At 38.5% G+C, this 19,752-nt stretch overlaps 1 protein-coding gene across 5 annotated transcripts in view; it reads left to right on the forward strand.

Moving 5' to 3' along the window:
* Positions 1–19,752, forward strand: part of LOC106926942 (phosphatidylinositol-binding clathrin assembly protein) — a 112,468-nt gene that overhangs the window by 65,033 nt on the left and 27,683 nt on the right. For all 5 annotated transcript variants that reach the window (XM_088015829.1, XM_088015831.1, XM_088015832.1 and 2 more), the window contains 8 exons: positions 3,259–3,334; positions 3,473–3,575; positions 4,965–5,058; positions 5,366–5,477; positions 7,194–7,300; positions 10,602–10,643; positions 16,911–16,996; positions 17,784–17,907. In XM_088015829.1, the coding sequence (XP_087871955.1) occupies positions 3,259–3,334; positions 3,473–3,575; positions 4,965–5,058; positions 5,366–5,477; positions 7,194–7,300; positions 10,602–10,643; positions 16,911–16,996; positions 17,784–17,907 (744 nt within the window). The remainder of the gene's footprint in view (positions 1–3,258; positions 3,335–3,472; positions 3,576–4,964; positions 5,059–5,365; positions 5,478–7,193; positions 7,301–10,601; positions 10,644–16,910; positions 16,997–17,783; positions 17,908–19,752) is intronic.

Here is a 19,752-nt window from a genome sequence, read left to right on the forward strand (position 1 = left end):
TGTATATTGACAAAGATATACCAACAAAATTACTGCTATCTGGTTCGACCCAAGACAGAGAATGTTGCTTGTTCATTGTTGTCATAGCGACTCCATAGCAACTGTCATGACGGTTAGTTACGGATACCTACCAAGATGGCTGCCAACTACAAAGTTGTTGGCATCCTGCAGAGGAGCCAATCCAAGAGCAGCTCTTATTTTCCTTGCTGATTGGCTGTAGAGCAGAGCTGAGAAAGACGATAGATGTTAGCTTCTGTGGAGGTGCCAAGACTGTTTCCATTGTTCATATTAATGCATATTTGAGGTTTGAACTATTAAAATAGGTAGTTATAGACGTTTTAAAAGGGATTCTCAAGTACTCACAGATTTTAGCTTAGTGGCCAGCTGCGGCCCCCACGAATATCCCCACTGTGAAATGTTTGGGATTTTCACCATTTATTTCTAGCTAAAGGTATCTTTTTCTATTTGTACATTAAATTGTCATTGCTTCTGTTTCTTAAATTTAAATATTTGCTTTAATGCAGTTTGGTTCATGCTAACTCGCTATGGCTATATATCGTGTAGTTTTCAGTTGCTTGTCTCGACTTAGTCGATTCATTTTTTAAGGCAGCTGTACCGACGACTGGTATACGCACTTAAATTTTAAAGCTAAAACTTTTCGTTTGTTTTGATGGAGTTTTTTTTTTCATCTTTATTTTACATCACCTCTTCTGTAAATCCATACAGCGTATCCCTTTACGTTTCATCACTCCTATCGATTATTGAGCGGTGTCAACCCCGAGGTAAAGCAAACATTTTTTTGTTCACCCAGCTTTTATAGCAACCTCCACTCCGGCCGTCCCTGTTGTATTTAATTTTAAATTATCGTCTGCTTGTGAAATTGGTTTCTTTTCCCCCTCTCTGTCAGACTGCACGTACGTAGACACAAGAAAAGGAGAAGAACAAAATCCCATTCTTTCTGCCTTTTTAAACAATCCCAGAGGCCTTGGAACAGTCAGTGCAGCTGATTTCCAACATACATGCCCTCAAGCATTTTTTTTGTGCTCATAAGCACACACACACACACACATGGTCCTTACATCCTCCAACCAGTCAGTGAGGGCTAGTTCCCTGCCAGATTTGCAACTGGCAAATGCGCAATTCTCAAATCATCTTAAGTCAGCCGGACGTGGTCCGCCTTAAAGTTTAAGACGGGTTTTCTGGAAGCCCGAGGCCAGAGCTCCCATCGCTGTGGACGACGGCCAAGACCCATTCCACAGTGCTCTGCTGGTCGGAGATGTGAGGAGGACGATGTAGCGAAGATGCTCTCAAGAGATGAAATGCTAGTCGGTCATTAATCTTCAGAGACAGAGTCCAGGCTACGTCTTAAATCATTTCAGTCTAAAGTTCAAGTCGGGCCTGTTGCCGGTCTGATTTCTAAACGATATTTAAAATCTAACTGCACTACAATTAAAATAGGAGTTGTATTCTTCAAATTGTTGCAGAATTGTACACATTTTCCTCAACTACTGTGGTCTTGAGGTGCTGTGTGAGAAAAGATGGAAAAACGCTACAGTCTGGCTTATAAAGAATGTACACTTTAGCTGTCTTTCAGCCGAGTTTCATCTGGCTAAGCATCTCAGTATCATGAAGGATTTATATATTTGCAGGGACTCATAGACAGCAGTTTACCGTGTTATTCTCAGTTTTTCCCCCTAAAAACATGAGGTGCTTTGAGAAATCAACCGACTGCAATTGAACAATCTTCAGCTTGGCTAGTGCTGACCCGGGTCCGGCCACATGGAAACTCCCATACATCAACGCTGACTGCTTGTGCTGAAGTCAACGCTTTTTGATTTGAGAGTTGTTATGGAGAGAAGAAGACTGAAAGTTGACTATTTTCGCCATTTGAAAAGAAGTCGAAAATGTAAGGAGCTATTTCAAAGGAAGCAATTTTCTCAGCCCCCATGTGGGCTTTTCATTCAGGCGGCTACTTTTAAGCAGGGATTGATGCTTTAGCAGATAACAGGAACACTACGCTAAGGTCTTGCATTAATGCTCCGTTTTCTTCTTTCTTTCATGGAAAATGCTGATGGTCAGGATGTCCGCATCCTTAAAAGCCTTAAATAGTCTTAAATTTATCCAATATCAGGGCCTTAAAACATCTTAAATTCAAGAAAATAAATACGCTTATCACAAGTCTTGCATTTCTTAGTGATAGGACTCTTCAATCTCATATATTCTATATAGTTATTTTTTTCTAATGGGACTTTTATATCAGGCAAATGTTTGAGTTGTGCGCAAGCGTCTTCACTCACTGTGTTCTGTGACTTAAGGTGGTTAAGGCTACCTGTAACGAGCTGCTAATAAGCTAGCAAGCAAATAATCAAGCCATTAGCAGCTAGAATTTGGCTATCTAGCTAGCAAAGAAAAAAGCCATTAGCAGTTAGCATATGACTATATGTGAGAAGCACAAAGCTGCTACCCGGAGTCACAAAAATAGCCTAGAAATGTCCATTTTGGTCCTGTTCATTTCTTTTTTTGCAGCTCCTGATATAGGTCTTAAATTCATAAACTCATAAGAAGGTTTAACTTGTAGTTGGTGAAACCTCCAGAAACCCTGGACTGAATCTTGGTTCTTAAAGAAATTTCTACAGCAATAGCTGTTTACACTTAACAATACTACCGCTAAGATAGTTAAGTTAAAAGTCTGATATAAGTAGATTAAATTGGCTACTAATCTCTGACCAGTATGTCTCTGCTAACACAATCTTAAATTGAAAAATAGTCCATTATTATTTCAACTGAAAAGTACAAACTATATGTTCAATTAATTCTCTGTTTAGAAGTGGGGAAAATCTGTCTGCATTGCCAAATAGTGAAATTTAGGGCTGCTGCTGGTTTAAGGGGAGATGCTAGAAAACACAGCCAACATGCTGGGATAAACATTGTCGGGAAAATAGGATGTAAAACGCTTCCATCACCTGTTCAGTGACATCAGATCTGTCAAAGCGAACAAAGCTGTGTTTAAAACTGGCTCTGGAGGGACGGGAGCAGCGGAGACAGATTTATATAAACAAGGGTTCTAGAGGCTATGAATGATTGATCACTGTGAATTCTGATCTCAGTTGTATTCAACAATGTTTTGGGTTTTTTTCCCTCTCAACCCAAATCATAAATAAATGAATGTGCAGCTGTTTGAGTTCGGTTTGGTTTAACAAATCTCAAGTGTTCACTTTGTTTAAAGACGTCTTCCTGTTTTGTCCTTCAACGTTTCAGCGTTTCATCCAGTACCTGGCCTCCAGAAACACTCTGTTCAACCTCAGCAACTTCTTGGATAAGGGAGCTCTGCAAGGTAAGAGCCTTTCATTTTTGCACAAACGTCACAACTCCTTGCATTTATGTCTCATATTTTCACAAATGGAATGGATAAACATCAAAGGATGTGAAGACAAAAAGGATGAAGTTGGTTTAAAACTGTGTGATCTTTCAGGTTACGACATGTCAACCTTCATCAGGCGATACAGTCGCTACCTGAACGAAAAGGCCATGTCCTACAGACTGGTGGCTGTGGATTTCACCAAGATGAAGAGAGGGTATGTTTAAAATGAGCTCAATAATTTACATTGTGATAAATAATATTTTATTTATTTATGGTTTTGGTTGTGTTGGACGATTCCAGTGTTGTAGGTAGGGTTAGGGTTAGGGCAATATGTAAAATCAATTTTTTTTGCGTACCAGATCCAATTTAATCGATTTCTTTCCCCCTCTCTATTTTCTAAAATAGTCATTGCAAATAACAGAAAATTATTTCAAGAAGTGGTTTTTATTTCAGTCATTCATTCTTTGAGTTGTACGATTGATTATTAAGGCAAGGCTACAAAACCTTTTAATTGTTCAATTTGGAGAATAAAGTTATACTATAAGAAGAATAAAGGTGGAATTTTACCAGAAGAAGGTCTTAAAATTACAAAATGAAAACTTGTTTTAATGAGAAAGTCATTGGCTCAGTTGTTTCAAAGTTCTGCTGCTAATAATTTGATGTTGATGTATTAAAGATTAAATATTTCCTTACCTGTAAAACCGATACCAAATTATAGCTTCATAAGAGGAAGATATTTTTTTGTGCTGGAGTTCTCATAAAATTACCACCTTATTCTGGTAATATTAGGACTTTACTCATATTATTTAAACTTTACTGCCATATGACTGTATTCTTGTAATGTTATGGCTTCATTCTTGTAAGTCAAAAGAAAAAGTTGAATGGACCTTTGTTGACCTGAATTCAACGTCCTAATAAACAGAATTGGTAAAACATGCTCGTCAAACAAGATGGCCGCCCTGGATGTGCTGACATCACTCTGAACTATGGAAACCCAAGGAGGGCATTGGTGGATAAAAAAAAATCCAGATTTTCCAAAATCTTAACCTTCGAAAACCAACAAAATGTATTAATTCATAAAACTGATGTGTCGCCCACACATAGCTGCAAGAGCACAACTTTGATGAGTGCAGCAAAGGGCTCAGAGTGTCCGCCATTAAACGTGAAGAAAACGGAGCTAAGTTTGTGTACTGCTGAATCGGCTTTGAAACGAGGCCACCAAACCTTCACGCCGAGTCCTAATCTTAATCATTGCTAACGATCTCAGCCAGGAAGCGAACCTCCTCTTTTCCTCCAAGCTCTGAAAGACATCCACTGTATGTGAGTTAATAAAAGCTGGAGGAAGCTGCAGTTTAAAAAATAAGTGGCTACGTGTTTCTACAAGGTCATATCAGGAAGACCTGTGCCAGACTTCGAAGCCAAGTCTCATTATTTTTTTTCTACCATAACGCGCGTTCCCAGACGTTAGTTTCAAGCTTTTCGCCACCGTCGGCAACAAGATTAGAGAGAAACCTCTGGTTTACTCTCTCGCATTTCTACCAACGTCTGCATAGGTTTCCTCCTCAAGCTCTCACCTGTAACCGTGTGCTTCCTGTTTTGTCAGCGTCGACGGCGTGATGCGCACCATGAACGCAGAGAAGCTCATCAAGACTCTGCCCATCATCCAGAACCAGCTGGACGCTCTGCTGGACTTTCAGGTATCTGCTGATGCAATCGACCAGAGCCGGAAACGAGAACTTTGAGATCCGTGGACGTAGTGGTCATGTTTTAGGGCATGTGTGGAGCTTCAAAGACTGATAGAAATGTTGAGATCACACCAACTGCCTGTGGCTGTTTTTATGTTTAAACATTGTTTCCAACAGCCAACCTGGGGAGGAAAGGTTTTATCTGCTGAACCATCTTTCTGTGTGGCTGATCTCATCCTTCCATGATCAGTCTGGTGATGTGATGAAGATGGCACCTTCATCTTCTCTCTCTCTCTCTCTCTCTCTCTCCTCCCGGCAGGCCAATCCTAATGAGCTGACCAACGGAGTGATCAACTCGGCCTTCATGCTGCTCTTCAAAGACTCCATAAGGCTCTTTGCTGCGTACAATGAAGGAGTCATCAACCTGTTGGGTAGCACACGTCCCTTTCATACAAACATTTCACGCTAATGGAAATTGTCATAGTAGTTTGTCAAATTATCAGCTGTCAATCCTCCCAGAGGTTCTGGATCTTTTTAAATAAGTTCAGCCTGTTGAAAAGTCGTCCAATCATGTTGAAGTTATGCTTCCCAGTAAAATTTTTTTTTAAAGATTTTCAGGGTTTCGTCATCTGCGCTTCATAATCTGGAGAAATCTCTGCAACCCCTCCCACACGTCGATCTCAGAAATCTGCCTTCAGGCAGCGCTGCCTGAGAAGTATCCCATATTTCTGTGGTATATGGTCTATATCTGGGGGACACTTTCCAGAAAAGCTGCCACACATTAAGAGTTAAACTGATTCAGTGTACATGAAGCTAAAAAAACACAGGGATACAACTAACAATCATTTTAGTAAACAATGAGTCTGTCGATTAATCGATAGAACGATAATTCTGCCAAGTAATCAATTATTTGATGGATAATTGAATGTAGCATAATTAATCAACAAAAAACAATTCTATTGATTGACAAAATGATTGTTTAATTGGGCAAAAATTAGCACATTACACAGATTTTTCACATAAGCCTTTTTTATACAATATTAGAAATACATTTAAAGATGCAAATAAATAATTCAATTCCTTTTTTAATAAAAAAAACAAACATTTTATTGCCTAAAATGCAACAACGTAGTATTCCTTTAGTGATCGCTTCATCAAAGGATGCATCTGTAGCTAAATAAATCTAAACAGCGCAGGGCAGATCCGGTTGTTATTATTTTTGTATTAACCAATTAATACTTGAATAGGAAAAGGTGCCTAAAAGGAAATTTAGTAGTTTTGACTTAATTGCTGTTAACGTAATTACCGTTCTTTCATCAATTGGACCTTTTTTTTTTTTTTTTTTTTTGCCTTGTATACTTTAATTAATGATTAATCAATTACTAAATTAGTAAAAACTCGATTAATCACGATTAATCGTTTTCACCTTAACCATATCTAAAATCCTCTGAGCTTTTTTAACTAAAGAAACTTTCTCTCTGTTGGACGGTGATGTGTTCAAACCAAACATATTCATTCTTTTTTCCACATTTTCTTAGTTTGAAGCTACAACTACAAACTTTGGTGTCTTTTTTGGGGGGAGATTTCACTCTATAAACCTACGGACTGTAACAAAGAGGCTCACGAAAGGGAAGCTGATCTCAACTGATGGGGAAGATGGACGGAGGCTGTAAAATGTTCACCTAAACATCCAGCCAGATACGGCTACAATATAATGATCTGGATCAAAGCGTATTCATGGTTAAGATTTTCTTTCTTGAAGGGGGGGAAAAAGCCAATCATTCAGCCCTTTTCCTCCTACCTCACAATTATATGGTACCTTCTGTCGAGTCTGTCACATAAAATCCAAATAAACGACATTAAAGTTTGCGGTTGCAGCATAAGTACGACTGCTTTTGCAGGGCAGTGTAGCATTCAGTGGTGTAATGGGTTATTGTAATGACACCTTTATTACTGGAGGATATGTAATTTAGGGTAACTGGCCATGTGTTCAGTCATGCTGATGCTGCTGTCTAACAGATATGTAAACACCAGCAACACACGCACAGAAGCTCTTAGCGTTTCGTCTCTTTTTTATGTAAAAACCTTTTCATTTTTGCTCAGTTTTAATCTTTCTCGACTGTCTGTTTGTTTTTTTTCTCCTGTAGAGAAATACTTTGACATGAAGAAGAACCAGTGTAAAGACGCTCTGGACATCTACAAGAAATTTCTTTACAGGATGACAAAGCTGTCGGAGTTCCTCAAAGTGGCTGAGGTACACGAGCACACAGACGAACCCGCAGAGAGGGACGCACAGATTCTCTTTATCCACTTCCGATACAGATTTAGCGTCAGCTGATATCGATCCGATTCAGAAAGAAGCAATGCTGATATGACTTAAAACATTTATTAAAAAAAAAAAAACGTGCTAAATTACACATTTATTTGCTAACTCTGGAGACTTGAATGCACCGATAGCTTCAGAGACTTGATCAAACATGTAAAAACAACTTTCATTTGGCTCAGTTAGTGCAGAATAACAACCAGTGTGAAATAAATAACAAACTTAAAGCTGCCTAAAACAATACGTTACGATACGAGTGAAAACAATATGAGTGAAAACAATATGACTTTCTTGGTCAAACATGTAAAAACTAACAAACCTTTTTTGAATGGTTCAGAAAGTGAACCGTTTGAATGCTAAATATAATGTAAAATAAACAATAAAGCATAAAATTAGGCTGAATAAATCTCTTCTGGATCGGGCACATTGTCACCAATACTCGATCTGGAATTTAAACAGGTTCGCTTTTCAGGGTTTTTTGGTTTGTTTCTTTAGATTCTTAATTCTAAATCACTGTCTGTAAATCTCCTAGCTGTATGTAGATTGTTATAATCCAGCTCTCCTAACCCAGATGTTCTCAAACGTTACTTTAATATGTTCATTTTTCACACGGCGGCTGCAGTTCTGCTCACTCAGCTTTGCTGAACCAAGCCATCCCCGACTTGCCCCTCTGCCCCCACATTTAATACACACACATACACGCACACACACATAAATATATATATATATATATATATATAGACCAAAAATAACCATAAGATGGAGGACGTGGTTAGGCGCTCTGTTAGCTCCCTCCGCCTAATCCTCTCCTCTGCCTCGCTCCTCTTTTCTCCCTCTGACAAAGATGGATACCCGAGTGGGTCTCCTTCCCCTGGCGCCCACAGATCATCCCTCTTTCCTTCTCTCCCTCTCTCTCCACTGTGCCCCGTTTCGTCTCCGTAGTTTAAACGGGAAGCCGACGTGCATTTCAGACACAGAATGGGGAAACGTTCCCATTTAAATGTCTTTGTCTTTTTATGATTACATTTTAAGGACTTCACCAGATGGCTACAGACATTTAAAAAAAAAAATTATATATATATATATATATATGTAGGAAAGGGAATAAATAATGAGTTGCTTCATTTTTAGATTTAACGTCTCTAGTGTGAAGGAGCAAATTTTAATCTACAATACGTTTTTTTCCCCTCAATAAATGTGTTTTCATCTGATGCATTGACTTAGAAGACCTAAAGCATCAGCTGGTGGTACAGCGGACATTTTGTGTAGATTTTATATACGCAAATTGACAGCATGATGGGAAATGAAGTAGCTACAGATGGATAAGAAACCCATTTCCATGGAGGCGTTATGATGTTGAAGAGTTACAATTCTCACAACACAACAGACTGTCTTAAAATGACACGTCGACCGATAGGTGTTCTCCTAAACTGGATATTTATGGAGAAGGAAAAATATTTTGTGTTTAGTGCATTAAGAGATTACAGTGTGAATTTCTATTAGGAAATAAGCACACGGGCTTAGATTCAAATTATGAAGTTAAATTTGTGCAACTCTTTATACAAAAATAATAAAGAAAATGCAAAGTACATATACATGTACAACTTGTTTAGAACAAAATAAAATTGAGAATTACTACAACCCATTTTATCAAGGTGCTAGAAGCATTTCAACACAGCGCCACCTTCAGTCAAAGCGCCAGCAAAGAGATCAGTATTCATTTGTAAAACAGATGTCAATTTTTCCATTAATCATAAATGTGTTGGATTCTGTTTTGTGAGAATGTAGGTTGTCAGAATGCAGAACTCTGAGTTATTGGTTTTAATTGAGTCCTCGCTGTAAAACCATTAGATATGTTTCTTACAGTTGAGTAAATATTGCAATACCTGAATAGTAAATAAGGAAAAACACATTTCTGCTCAACATGTGGCTATTCCCTAAGAGCCAAAGAGACTATCTGCTGGACAAAGAGGGTAGAGAAAAAGAAATGTGAAAGTTAAAGTAATGGATTGTGGGGAGGGATTAGTTACAGTTCATTTAATGCGTCTGTGGAGTCGTATCACTGCAGGTCACCCGAGTTCATCAAGCAGAGTTCTAGCAGGACACACGAAGCAGACAGCTGTGCGCCGTCAAGCTCCCGACACTCAAAAACATCCATAACTCTCGTGGCTAAAATGAGCTCAGCTCCACGTCCCTGTTGGTCGTTCCAAAAACATCTGCAGAGTTTGGTCTCCTCGGCTCGGTGCACACAGAAAGGAAAAGGCTAGCTTTACACGTTCTCAACAAAATATTTGCTGAATTAGCATCATGATATTCCAAAAAGACACTTATTTTATAAATACCAGAACCTATAGCATATTTATCTTAGATTTACCACTTCAGTTTAGTGTTAAAGGGGCAGTATTATGTATTTTCCAAACTGTGTCAACCTCGTATATAAAAATGCAAATATGACTTAAATGACAATTGACTTTGTAATTGAACACCTCCTGCTCTTTCTGAAACTCCGCCTTTAACAACGTTAAAGCTCTGAGAAGTAGCTCGTATAATGAGCTCAGCAGATGTTTGCTAATTGCTGCTGGCTAGTCTAAAGGAGCTGAGTGGAAGCATAAAGGGGAGGGCTTTTCTGTAATGCAGAAGCTCTGAAACTGCAGCCGGGAGGAGGAGTTTTGTCTCGAAGGCGGAGCTAGGTCCATCCAGGCGTTTTGCGCAGCTGAATTGTTTCCATGGAGATTAAAAGATTTCTCAAACATGCCTGAAAGAATCAAAGCAGCACTCTAAGTATGTTTATGATGAGGGAATAACATGATGTAGCGCTAAAAAGAAAATTGATTTTACATAACACTGCCCCTTTAATCAAAGTGTTTGCTGAATAATCTCATATGAAAGCCAACTGCTTGTTGTGTCCCAACAAGTCGACGTGTTGCGTCCCGTAGAGGTGAATTCCTGGATTTCGGTGTCACTTTAAGTGTTTCCACAGCATGCCTGCTCCGCCTTCAAGAGTCGGACATGTTTTCTCATCGTTCAGTCACTGCTGCCATTTCCTGTCGATGTCACACGCGTTTGCTTGTTTGTTTCTGTTGTGTGGTTTTTTTTTTTGTTTTTTTTGTTGACACATTGCCACTGCATGAGGTAATGATTCCCCTATGTTTTTTTTTTGTTTTCTTCTCCATTTTATCCCCCACCTATACTTCCCTCCCTACTTTTTCTTTTCTTTTTGTTTTGACGACAGCAAGTTGGAATAGATCAGGGTGACATCCCAGATCTCTCACAGGTCAGTGTACATGCCACCTTCCACCTCTCTATTCAACTCCAGCTCCTGTTTTCTGTCTTTCCCTTCCTTTTTGTTTTCATATTTTCAGAAATATGTGTGGCTTCCTTTGTTCCCACTAACTCACCTTTTCTTTTTAATCTGTATTCCCTCTCAATGAACTCTTTTGTTCACCTTCCAGCCCATGTTTTTTTGTTTTTATTTTTTAACCAGCCATCATGTTTGAAGGCTTCTCTTTTGGATCTGCCTGAATATCCTTTCCTGCTTTCTCTCTCCTCCTAATTTCTTATTATAGATCCAGGTTGAGGTGTGTTAGTTTGGCCCCATGCCATGAGCAGAATTGATGAAAAGACTTGTTTGGGTTTTTTTAAGAAAAAAAACCTGGGGCAAATGAACACAGTGAGTCTAGCCTTGAAATTAGGAAAACAAAGATAATGAACAGAAGAAAAGGTTTTGTAAAAAAAAAAAAAAAAAAAAAAGAAAAGAAGGCATCTCTGCCTGGATAAGGAATGCGATTTGTTCTTTTAATCCTCAAAATATTTTAATTTGCTTTTTATCCAGCTGTGAAAGTGTTTATCAAAACTCCTTGAAGCAGGGTTTATTTTTTATCCCCTTTATGTTGTATTTGTTTACCTCACTTTGATTATTTTTTTTCTTGGTCAGATTCTCTCAGGTTATGATAAATATTTGGTGCTAAAACTTGTTCTAATCATCTTTATTTAAAAAGTCCTTGGCTTTGTGTGCTAGTTACATAAAAAAGCTGCAACCAGAGATTGATTTGTGTTGTTCATTGATCGTTGGTTGATTTAAATCATTCATGTAAAACTTTGCTCTAAGGACCTCATTAATTTCCTTTGTTGTCAGCCAGCAATTTAAAAATTATACATTTAGTTTTATAACGATGTCTGAAAACAAAAGCTTCCTATTTTTAAAGTTGTTGTAACTACAGGAAGTTTGACCTTCACATGCACATCCCGAGTATTGGTTAGGTAACATGAAATTATTTTTAAATGCTAACATTTCAGAAAAGATTTGATTTGCTCTCAAATGATAAGGTTTTGCACTTTTGCTTTAGAAAATAATGCACACACTTGTTTTTTTTTTCTATTTTTGCTTGTAAATTCTGTCCTAAACAAAATAATCCAAAAGAAAAACTATTTAAAAGTCCTTAAATTCCTTTTAAAAACTATGTTGGCCTTGAATATGTTAATCTCTGATCTTAAATTTTGTTGTGCCAGCATTATTAGATATAGTTCATTTAATAGTTCATATATTTTGTTTTTCTCATGTGACTTTTGCGTTAGGCAAAAGTTTGTGTCACACTCAGATGTCTTCACTGCGTTCTCTGGTCGAGGCTACAGCTAACTAGCTGCTAACATACCCTGTTAGCTAGGTAGCTTTTTTGCATCTTTCATGGACAGGCAGAAATTTGTCGCCAATGAAATCCATTCATTTCTGGGGAGACATATAAGTCTTAAATTCCATTTATAATGGTCTTTAAAAGTCTTAAATATGAGGTGGTAAAACCTCCTACTTCTTAACTTTATATTCTGAGAGTCAGAAGCCAGCTCAGTTTATTGGTAAAAATATGTTGAATATGAGAGGTTGAGTTTATACTAACTTTATTGAAAGGGGAAGAAGTTTAAAAAATCTATAATTTTTCTGACTACTTTGTGTTTTGCAATCATTATCGCAACAGTTTATTCATTCGTAGCCTTTTGATTCTTTTATTTTTCTGTACAAGAATCAGAAATCTCTTGGTACATTGCAGATCTCAGTGAAACGTGTCCTTGATCACACATTTTAAAAAAGAAAAAAAAGACTGGTTAATGTGTACAGAGGAGAGCCGGTTTGTCTGAGGTCAGAGTTGAATAATCCTGTATTTGCAGTCAATAACGAGTGTTTTTCCTCCCCTCCCACTCTGTTGCAGAAGACTAAAGGATCATACATTGTAGGTGGTGGGTTGCAAACTGTACCGCTTCCCCACTCCAACCTCCATAAAGGAAAATTCCGCCTTTAACCTAGGCCCTATTTTTTCCAATCTTAGTTTTTAACAGGGTCTAAAATCAGCATTGTGCAAGAATCCTGTGGCCAGTTTGTCTGATTATTGCTTTACCATCATTCTGCAGGCTGGTGGGCAAAGTCCTTGCCTTTTGCCTCTTATTGATTTTGGGATTTTTACATAACTTAAGGTAAACATTAAGAAGCAGCTTTGCTAATTTGTGTTTTGCAGTTTGGCTGGTTTGTTTCCAGATTTAAAACTTTTAAAGCCCGTCGGTTCTGGTTTTGTTGTAGCAGTGATGATGATGAAACCACATAGAATGGTTTGTGTTGTTCCTCTGTTGTAAAATGAATTGTTTTTATGGAGGGTTATTTAACTCAAGGGAAGCTAAGAGGCCAGTTTTTCCAGTTTGGGTTTCTACTTCCTGTTATTTTTGGGATGTTTTAGTGGTTGTTCCCCAACAGCTGTTAATCTGTAATGAGAAGGGTTTTTCTGAGAGCACTAACCAGTTCAGGATCCCCTTCAGTTCTGCTTCCTGTGTTTTCTCTGCTCAGTTTGTAAAGGGTTCCTACTCAGCCTGGAAAGGCCTGGAGTTTGATTTAAGCCTGGAGAAGTATGGAAATGTCAACTGGAGTAAAGGAAATATGAGAGTTTACTGAGACGGTTTACCCACATTGTTCAAAACATCCATCTCTGTTCCATCCATCTAGCCATATGTCATCAATCATCCATATTTCATCCATCCATCCATCTGTCCATCGTTATTAATCCATCCATCTCTAATTTATCCATCAATATTTTCTCCGCCTATATTTTGTCCATCCAGCTGCATGTCATGCATTCTTAGTATTTCATCCAGCCATTCACTTTCATCCATCCTTCTGTACTTCATCCATTTAACCATTCCATCCATCCATCCATCATATTTTTAACTCCTACATCTTTCTTCCTTTCCATATTTAATCCAGCCATCCTTCCGTCCATCTATCGTTGTTCATCTACTTATCCATCCATCTTTATTTTTAACTCCCTCCGTCCCTCTCTCCTTAAAGCGAGACCAATGTAGAAACGTCTACCATAGATTGGGAAGTGATAGTGGAAAATAAAGCTTTGTACTGATTGGATACACAGTAACTCTGGATTCTGTTCTTCACCAATTTCTCTCAGCTTCTTCCTGTTTCCATCGGTTTCTCTAAACACAATGTTTGACCAAACTACCAGCTGTAAACTAGAGGAATAAAACATTTAGGTGCGACGGAGGCTCACCTGGAAGATAAGTTATTTACTATCTAAAAGTTGTGAGTCTGATTGCAGATTTCACTTTACACTAAGTACAGATCTGCATAATGCTGTATGAATGTGTGCATATGTGTGATTGTGCTCTATATAAATCCAGTCCCTTTAGCATTCTGACGAGTCTTGACACTAAATCACCAAAAGATGAGAAATAATGGCGCCCAGGTGTAAATCTAGTGGAATTTTCCTTTAAGAACCTGCATGAGGATCATAGTGGCTCTACTCGAATGTGCAAGCATACATGAGCATTGAGCATTTACAGGCATGACAATCCCCCTTTTTTTCTTTCTTTTTTTGGTCTCTCTCTCTACTGTACAATGGCCGACTCAGTTAATACGTGTGTGTTGGCATCAGGTGTATTGCTTGTAGCTGTCTCTGTCACACACACACACACACACACACACTTGCACTCACCCACTCCGGCAGGTGTGACACAGACGGCAAAAGGCCACGGAAGCTCATGAATAGGAAATGAGGCTTCACTCCTGCGCCCCTCCATCTTCATCTTCATCTACATGAAGAAGTCTCTGCAGAAAGAGGCTTGTTTTTCTTCTTTTTTTTTTTCCCCTCGTCACTCATCTAAATTCCATCCTCCTCCTTACACGGTGTTCATATCGTGTTTGTCATGCACGACAGCGCTGCTTCAGTGTGCTTGACAAGAATAGTGAATGGCCTGGTTATTACGGCGCAGTTATTGTCTTGTGACTTTTATTCATGCCTTCCAAAAGTTAAGCATACAGCACTGGCTAAGCATTGGTCAGTGTCTGGTGAGGTGATTTATATATGAGGATTTTAAAGGATATTTTCCGTTATGCACTGACGAAACAAATTGAATTTTACCCGAAAGTATGCGTAGGTTTTATTTGGGTCAATTTAAATTAGTATTTCTGAAATGTGAGGGGCTAAGAGACAGGTACATAAATAAAACTCTGAACTATTCATTTTCTTTTTCAGTAATATATCACACTTCAGTGATATATTACAGAATATATTACATAAATCTGAAATCATCATTGTAATAAATCAAGGATGTACGACCTTTACAACTTAAACATCCATTTGTACTCTCAATCTGGCCAAATAAAAACTCGTTTAGAGACGTTGATGTTGCACAACATTCAGAAAAATTTAGAAATATTACCCATTTTCTTTCTAAATTACTTTTAGCTAAACTGATTGAAGCTGCACTACATTACCATGTCACTGTTATAACAGTTTGGTATGAGACAGATGATGTGTAAAAAAATAAATAAAAATTGAGCTCTTCTGCCGGTGTTTATAGTGTTAACTAGAAACAACCAATCAGAACCAGAGGGCGGGTCTTAGCGCTGTCAATCACAATCTGATTATCCAGGTTAGTTGGCATGGCCACCAATGATGGTGGAGAAACGTTTTTTCTGTAACGGTAATTTGTTTCTCTGCCTTTAGCACATTTAGCATCGAGTTCATGAGGCTGAGTGACGGCGTTGAGACCCGCCTCCTGGCTCTGATTGGTTGATTTGTTCAGGAGCGGTGCATTTCCTCACACAGCAGTAGAGAAAGGAGGTGGAGAAGGTCAATCTTTTCACAGATTATCTGTGTGGTAGCAAACTATCACAATACGGTGACAATTTTAACAAATATGTAGAAAACATATTCTTTTATAAGTTACATACTGCACCTTTAAGAGCCATTGTGGAAGGTCCAAAGAACAACTTGTGGCTCTGGACCCTTGGTGACCATTAAACCAGCTAAAATTAGCTTGTTTTTGTCTATGGAAATCAAAATGGCACCAAGTAAACTTCCTGTTATGCAACAGTTTTTACTCTCGTGTTTCTGCTTCACTATGAATTAAACTGTTGCTTTTAAATAAAACATATTAAAGTGAATTTGTGTACAAGTACTATGATATTTTCACTTGAAATAAAATTAGTAAAAAAACAAAAAAAAGCTTTTGTTTATTTTTACCTATTCGGACCGGTTGGCCTCTTCTAGCTCACGCCGCTGTCTCTTTAACAACCGGGCGCCGTTTTTGGCAGGCTCCCATCACCTCGCCAGCCAGAGACCTCTGAGCACTGTATGCATTTGCGTGCAGGTCCACATCGCTGCCAGCAACATTCTTGTGGACAGAGAGGCAGACATGACGTTGTCATATTTGGGCAGTGGGAGAATTTCCCTTGTACATTTTTTTTTCTTTTTTTTTTTTCAGCCAAACCATAACCCAGCTCCTTAGCTGCCTTCCTTTCCCAACCCAGTGAATTCATTTTTTTCCTCTGATTTTTCTCTTTTTGTCTTTTGTCCACTAATGAAGCATCTAACAACCACAGGGTAGTTTGCCTGGCAGTGTGAGCTCTCCACCTGAGTCTTATCTACAGCTCCATAGCAACGATTCTCAGTAAACCCGTTCGCCGGCTGATTTTGATTGAGTCGTGTGCAGTGATGGGAGCTGTTTAGATTCCCCTCACTGCATCTGTTGGGGATTTTTTTTTTCTTTCTTGACAGGCAATTAGATAAAGTGAGGGAATGCTAGTTTCCAAGTACAACAGGTGAAAAGAGTGAGCATTTTGAAACTAAATGCAGATCAATCAACAAAAACAGAAGCAAAACAGAGAGGAAGAAAAGGTTTGCTGTAGGTATCGTCGCCTTCTGATGGTGAAGTAAAGGAGAAGAAAAAAACCCGTACTACTCCCTTCTTTTACTCCCCACCTTTTTCCTCACTCTTTGTTTCTCTACCTCCTCCTTTGTTCTCCTGCTAACAATGTGAGTGTTTGCTGCATGTTGCCATGGCTATTCTTGGAGCCTGATGCACTCCGTTACCTTCCTGAGAGGCCGACTAACTCTGGGTGCTGTGTTTGTGTGAGCACAACTCTGGGAGTGTGTGGGTGGGATTTTCTTCCTTTTTTTTTGTGCATTTTGAGAAAGAGTGAGGGAGAGACAGCAGTGTTCCCCAGAAGCTGCTGCAGATGGGTGAACTCCTCTGTTTTGTTTCTCAGGCCCCCAGCAGCCTCCTGGAGGCTTTGGAGCAGCACCTTGCCTCTCTGGAGGGCAAGAAGACAAAGGAGTTGAATGCGGACACAAGGTACGCGTTTCAGCCGCAAAGCACCGGAGTAGATTTAAAACTTGAGGAATTTTTGGTTTAGTTTCTAGGCCTGTCGCAATAAATCAATTAATCATGTGATAAAATTAACTCTTGAATATCCATTTCTGTTTTCTTTCTCTACCAAAAACTCAATGACAAAAGTCTTAAGTCTGGTTCTTTGGTCTGAACTAGCCCTTTTTTTTTAAACACAATTTCATTTACAATCTTCATAGTAGATTTTTATTTTTTTGAGTTCCAGTGTTAAATGTTCATCAGTATTTAAAGTTTATTGATCTTTCAGGGTCTTTTATTGCATTTTTATGCCATTACCATTATATTACTTGAAAATGGTCTCAAACAGCAATATTATCGTTTATCGCAATAACTTTTGGGACGATTTATTGTCCAGCAAAATTTGTTATGACAAGCCTACTAGTTTCTTAGTACACTTGAAACAAACAAAACTGTCTTAGAAGTCACTTTTCAGCACGAAATAGGATCTTGTTTTAAGTCAATAATTCCTCAATATTGATGAAAAAGTTTTTCACTTGTAATATGGGAAAAAAATGTCCGCCCATGGAATTGGTACTTTTTCATCAATATTAAGTAACTGTTGACTTAAACAAGCTAAAATGTTACTTATGAGTTATATCAAGTGTACTAAAACATTTCAGATAGAAACTAGACCAGAAACACTCAGGGAATTTTTATTTTTTATTTTTTTAATGAAAAATGGTCAAGTTATATACTTGTTTGTTTTTTTTTTTGTTTTTTTTTTTTTCCCCAGAGCGTCCACCTTGTCGAGTGCCGTCTCGTCTCTGTCCTCCACCGGCATGTCCTTCAGCCGCATGGATGAGAAGGAGAAGCAGCAGGCCTTGGAGGAGGAGCAGGCCCGGCTGCAGGCTCTCAAGGTGAGATTTCAGGCCCCGTCACCTCTGAAGGAGGCATTTGGTCTGTGAGATGAAGCAGCCAAGAGGCTCTCAGAAGGAGGTTGAGTACAGACTGATCTGTCCTTTCTCAAGTGACTTCAAGTGGCGTCTTTGCAACTAGTTCATTGAGTTCTGTGCAGCTGCTTCTTAAGACACAAAAGGCTGTGTATAATTTTAATCCAGTTCTTAGCTACGATAGTTTTAAGATGGATTCATTTAGGGCATGCGTATATAAAATATACATGTTCCCTAGAACAGAGACTGAGCTGGACTGTGAACGCATACAGACGTACTAACCGTAAAAGTATTAAACTTCCCAGGAGTGAATATGTATAGGAAAGTAGGCATGTTCTAAAAATTAAGAATATCCTAATGAAACTTGGATAGCTTCACATTTGAAGTAATTAAATGCCATAGGAGTTCTTATTTGTAGGGTTTGTTTTAGACTTTGTGGACAGAATGTAGTTTCCACTCTAAAAAAGGTTTCAGATCCATCCTTGCATCTGCAGATGATTAAAAATGCAGAGTTAAATACAAGCAGTTTTCCACCGGGGTGAAAAATGTATTTTTAGTTGAAATGGATTAAATATGATGTTGAAAATGTTCTGAGCTTCAGAATGAGCTTTATTTATAAAACATGCTTGAACCTTGAGGAAAAATGCTCATAAAACCACTTTTAATTATTCTTGATATGGGTAACTTTTTGCATCCGCAACTTCTACTTCAGTGTTATTCGGCTCACTTTTTAGTTTAATCTGGAGCTTAGATTTATGGCCAGACTCCAACTCGAAATTTGGGCCGGGTCGCACCAGAATTATTGGATGAGTTTCTTGACATCTTCTTGGGACATAAGTCCTTTAATCGCATGGTATTCTTCAGGTGATAGAAGGCTGAATTTGTAACTGTTTTTATGTGGCTCTGAAGGTTCAGGTCAGAGTCAAACGCTACACCCAGATTTCAGACCCGATCACTAATGTTTAGCTGTAAAAACTGAAGCTATGCGCTGATTCAAGATCATTTCTCTGTAGCTCCAAAGATGATAACTTCAGTTAGCCTTTCTAGCCCCTTTTTTTGAAGGACAACTTTGTTTGCAGAGACGTCATCATTAATTTTATTTGTTGTTTTTTTATTTTGGATGTTTAAAATGTATTCCACCTCCAGTGTTAAATATTCATTAGAATTTAACGTGTATTGATCTTTGACAATGTGTTCTTGCGTTATTATGCCATTATCATTGATCATGGTTTCAAAACAACAATATTATCGTTTATTACAATAACTTCCAAGAAAAGTTAATGTCCAGCAAAATTATTGCGACAGGCCTAACCTGAGCTAGCGGGAGCCATGTAGATGTTAAACAGGAAGTTGTCCTAGGATTGAACCTTGTGGTACACCACATGTGACTTCTGCCCGTTCCATTGAGAAGTTACCTACTGACACAAAGAAGTTCCTGTTTGTTACAGAAGATTCAAACCAATTACTATGAGTACCCAAACAGCATGCTTTGGTCAGCTTCCACTAGCAGAATTTGACATGGCGGCCATCTTGTTAAGGAAAATGAGAACATAGCCGAACTTTATCGTTAAACTGCGTAACAGAAGATGTGTCGATGCAGAAGTTGGAACAATCAGTACAAACCTGCAAACATTTCCACATCGTGGCTTCACTTGGCACAACACATCACACTGGGTGATACGCCGCGCCAGGAATGCCAGTGGTTCCCCACCACCCCCCCCATCTTTGACATCTCAACTTCAGTTGAAAAATAAAGGCCAAAAGGCTTCAGCGGTAGCGGGGCCACACAATTGAAAAGTCAAGTATAAAATG

The sequence above is a fragment of the Poecilia mexicana genome, unplaced genomic scaffold, assembly GCF_051168715.1.
Source record: "Poecilia mexicana isolate PSO_F unplaced genomic scaffold, ASM5116871v1 scaffold_18, whole genome shotgun sequence".
In the NCBI taxonomy this organism is placed as follows: domain Eukaryota; kingdom Metazoa; phylum Chordata; class Actinopteri; order Cyprinodontiformes; family Poeciliidae; genus Poecilia; species Poecilia mexicana.